Here is a 4,791-nt window from a genome sequence, read left to right as displayed (position 1 = left end):
AAGTAAGAGAGGAGAAGAGGGAAAGATGATGAAGCAAGATCTATGCACACACACTCTCAATCTACACTCTAACTCTCTATGCAGACAATGGTGTATCCCTTTGCTTTAATCTCAAGCACACACACTCTAATCACACATTAAGCATACACAAAGAAGCCTAATGAGAGAAATGTATGCAGCCCACGTACACACACACTCTAATCTAGCACACATGTGAAGCAAGAATGCTCAAACAAGAGGGAAAACTTGAGAGAGAAGAGAGGATTAACACTAATCATACACCATTAACACACATAAGCTTGAAAGACAAGAGAAAGTAGAGAGAACTTAGTTTCCATTAATCCCAATGACTACTACATATGATGTGGAAGATCCAAGCTCCATAGCCACTCCTCTTCTTCTTCTTCTCCACACTCCCTCACACTCTCTTCTCTAAGAATGCCCTTTCACATCTTGTGTATTGACTTATATACAAGGGATTTTAAAAATGGGCGGCCGGCCAAAAAATGTATAACATGTTGTAGGTATCTAGGCTCATCTAATCATCAATGTACAACTTGGAACCCACTGTGGAGCCCGTAAATACAAAAAATATATGCATACACATATGTGCACACACCAATGGAAGCATAATGCATGTCGTTGATGCTCGCCCGTCAACACTCTCCCTTCCCGAAGCTTTGTCGTCCCTGACAAAGCCATGTCGTGGTAGATGCTTGAGAAAGAATGTGCCTGCAAAAGGAAAAAGGTGGATGAGGTAGCAAGCTCAAATATATGGTGATAAGGCATAAGGAAAAGGCAAAGCACATGTAGTAATGAGTAAAATGCAAAGAACTATGAAATGTTACACTGCCATTAAGGAAAAATAAATTGCACTTGCTGAAATTAATTAATCAAGAGTTTTGGGCTTATGAATGAGTCTATCAATTAGTTAGCTACGACTAAGGGCTAAAACATTTACTCTAGTACTAGCTAAGTTAGTAAATTTATCCCAATGCAAGATTCCCTAATTATGTCTATCATAGATTAGCTAACTAACTCTCACAACTCGAAACAAAAGCTTGATTTTTTTTAACTTGAAGCTCAATGGAAGTCTTTCTCATTTCATTTTCTTGCTTTTCATTTGTTATTTTTCACATTTTGCAAAATCATTTGACGCGTGTGCTTATTTGTATACCCGGGGCTTTTTGCTTCTCAAAGAAAAGCACCCACACTGGGAACCTCTAGGGCTCTAGTACCATAGGCAATACATGTGCGTGAAGTACCAAATCAAGCCAAGATTTCTCTTCCAGCTTAAGCTTTTACACTTGTGGAACTTTTGTTTCTCTTCCATTTCCTTTGTATTTTCACTAGTGTTCTTTGTTGTTTGGGTGAGAAAGCCTCTCTATGCTTAAAACACTCCTAAGGTTTCAAACACTCAAATAATTTTACCAATTAGGACTAGTAGTCAAGTAAATGAGTTAACCTAAAGTCACGGCCACCTAACCTCAAGGCTCATCAATAAAACTAAACTCTAAGTCAATTAACTAAAGAAAGGACAAGCTTATACATCTTTAATGGCAAGTAACAAAACATAATTGAATGCACTTAATCAAACCAAGAAGAAGCCACAATCAACAAATATAAATGTACAAAATCATATAGCATAGAAAGGAGTACACCTGTGCATGGGCTCGATGAAGAGGTCAATGTCATGGAAGCTCCTCGTGTCTGGAGATACATCATGTCTACATGGTCGTCCAATCTCCATGGGCAAGCTAATGTCTGTCTACGTGCTGCATCAAAAGATCAACAAAAGCAATGTACCTCCAAGAGGTATGTCAGCAGCAAGATAAAATAACAAAAGTAACAGAATAATAAAATAAAACATCTAAGCTAGGGTCTAAAACCTGGATATCCAGAGGGAAAAAACCCAAAAGGGAAAAAAATGCCTCTGGTATATGCACATAAATCTACTGCACATATCAATGTGTACAAATCTCAAATCTCGTGCAACTAGGAGTCAAGAGAGAGCTCTCACCATGAAGCATGATCTGTAGTCTCTTAGCTCAATCTCTAATAGTCGAGGGCTGGCTAACACCTAGCTCCATATGTAAAGTCTGCTTAACAGCACAAGGAATGGGCATAGGGGGGGCATCAGCCTCTACTCGAATAGTCTGTGGAAGGCTCTTCGGTAGCCAAATCTGCAATGCTCATGCTCTCGTAGGGATGTCAGTCTGAGCTCTCCTAGCGTGTCTACATGTGCATCTAGCTCTAGGACATACTATCTGTTGTGAAGGTACCGACCTCTCTAGGGGTAGTCTCATCTCTCGACATCTGGCTCGTGGAGGTCTCGCTCTAGGGTATGATCTTGTATGCGCTGGGTGTGCTACCGCTTGTGGCCTAGGTACCCAAACATGTCTTTGTCCCTCAAAGTAATCTTGTGCCTCAAGTGACCATCTAGATGTGAGCCAACCATGTGAAAGTCCGTCGTCGGTCATATGGCTCTTTAGAAATATGATCGTGTCATCACAAGGTAAAAATCTAGCATGTATCTCGTCATGGGGAACAAATACCTGTTGGGTTGTCCTGGAAGCTCTACGTGGAGAGATACATGCCTGATCTATCGTGTGTCACTCCTCAGTGGCACTACTCATCGTCGCAGAGCCTCTGCCTAGAGAAGGCTCTACACATGGCTGAGAGGCCTGTGTACGTGGTCTCCAAGCAAGTCTAGCAGGCTCTATCATATCCCTACATAGGGTGTCAGTAGAGGTCACTCTAGTCCGTGTACGTCCATGTATCTGTGGTGTAACCTCTATCTCTATGGTGTCAATAATGTGGTCTCTAGGAACCTGATCTAGAAAAGTACGGCTCGTGGCTGGTCTCTGCTCAATCGGGTGATTTGTTCGTGAATCGGCACTCGTAGATGGCACTAGGGAAACATCTATATGTGGTGGCTGCTCTCTCTGTGACTCACTGGCTATGACACCGCTATGGAAGCTAAAAGAGTGGGATAGAGATGATGTCAGCTCTGCATCTTTTTTCATAGGGGGATCTACTCTCGTAGATGGCTCTAGCTCGACAACTATCTCTAAGGGCCTCTGTGAGGTCGGCAGATCTAAACAAGGATGCTCAAGGGCAGCTAGAATCTATGGAGTGGTCTCATCTATAACAATGCCATCGGAGTCACTCACTCTATGACTCTGTGAGATCTCTCGCTGTGTGCTGGAAGTCTCGTGGATAAGTGTGGTAGGTGGTGTAGGCTTCCTAACAATACTCTGACCAGGCTCTAGTCTCAGGGCCTCTACCTGTGGGCAGGCTAGGTGCTAGATCTATCTCTCGTGGCACACTATCATCCTCATCTGGCATCTCCCAAGGTGGTAGAATACGACGTGACAAAAGAAGGCTAGGAGGTGATCTCTCTAGTGGTGTCTCTTGAGGACTTGGAGCTCTCGATAGTTGTGGAGCTAGCGTGGTCGTCGTGGGTAAACATAAATCATCATGTCTAAGTTGAGGGGAGTAGGGTAGACCTATCGTCAAAACATATACTGCATGATCGACATCCCTATAAACTCGCCCATGTGGATCTCCTATCAAATATGCAAGAAGGCAGGCTGAAGGATCTCTGGATCCACCACTCGTCAGGCGTCTATACCTACGACCAAGCTCATCTAGATAGGTCATGGTCTACTCAACTCTATGAAGCTCCACTAGCCTAGGATGTCGCTCAATGTCATCAAAATCAAGGGTCTCAATCAAGAGATACTGCTCTCCGAGCTCATCAATAAAAACTGCTCTATCGGCCTGTGGGTAGGCTCTCACAATCTGCCTAGGTGTAGACATCATGCGCTGGGGGGTGGCTAGCGTCACAAAGGGGTGATCATAAGTGTCAACATAATATGCAACCCCTCGTGGAGATCGGCCTACTATATGCAAGATCTGGCCGTCTATATCTCTCATGCTATCCCCAGTCTCTCTGGTCTCGGACAGTATCTGAAGGATGGGGGTCAGTGGTCTAGGGGAACTCATATCTACAATGGGTGATCTACCGGGCCCTACCTCTGGTGCTCTCAACTGGGGTGATGTGGCTGTCATAGACTCTCTCGTATGCTCTCTAATCTGTGTCATCAAAGGCTGGCATGGGTCTCTAGATGGTGCAAGGTGTCGAGGTTGAGACTCTCTAAAGTACGTGTCTCGAAGGCTCTGGGTCTCTATCTGTGGCTCACTCTGAGTGGTACGCAAAGTGCTAGCAATCGCCGTGTACATCGCTCTAGACTCGTGATAGCTCGAAACGCTTGGCGGTAAATCAAGTCTAGGTGAGGAGAATCCTGGTGGTGGTTTCCTGAGTGATGTAGGTGGTGGAACTGTGTGTAAAGGAGGTGAGACACTCCTACTCGAAGTAGGGGGTTGGGTCAGTCGAGGATCGTACGGCAATCCACAAGTCAAAAAGTAAAGCTCAGTGCCTGTGGTGCTCATGTAGCATCTGTCTTTAGGCTCTTCAACTAGTGTCACAACATCTGTGGATAGGCGTCTACTAGAAGTGCGACACTCTAATCGATATATGCGCTGAGCACTATTTATATAGATCACTCAAGGACCTACCCGCTGTAATGTAACCTGCACAGGATGGTCGAAGGCCTCAAGGCAATCATCTGTGTGTACTAGCTCTATCTCCTCTAGCCTAATCAAATGGTCGACCACATACGTGGCGCGATAGTCATCTCTGAATGTGCCATCCCGCGTGTCGTGGAGAAGGACTTGCACCACTTGGAGGGTCTGTGTGGGGCCAAAGGAGGCAAGGCACTGGACAAA

General features: G+C 44.6%; 1 protein-coding gene across 1 annotated transcript; it reads right to left on the bottom strand.

Moving 5' to 3' along the window:
- Positions 1-378: 378 nt before the first annotated feature.
- Positions 379-4,585, bottom strand: LOC147438567 (uncharacterized). The gene has a single exon (XM_086484139.1). It carries the CDS (start codon positions 4,453-4,455, stop codon positions 3,667-3,669), a length of 789 nt encoding a protein of 262 aa, XP_086340265.1. The 5' UTR covers positions 4,456-4,585; the 3' UTR covers positions 379-3,666.
- Positions 4,586-4,791: the final 206 nt, after the last annotated feature.

Source organism: Adiantum capillus-veneris, chromosome 16, assembly GCF_014529385.1.
Source record: "Adiantum capillus-veneris isolate H3 chromosome 16, ASM1452938v2, whole genome shotgun sequence".
NCBI classification, from domain to species: Eukaryota; Viridiplantae; Streptophyta; class Polypodiopsida; order Polypodiales; family Pteridaceae; genus Adiantum; species Adiantum capillus-veneris.
This window is presented reverse-complemented; position numbering and strand designations above follow the sequence as displayed.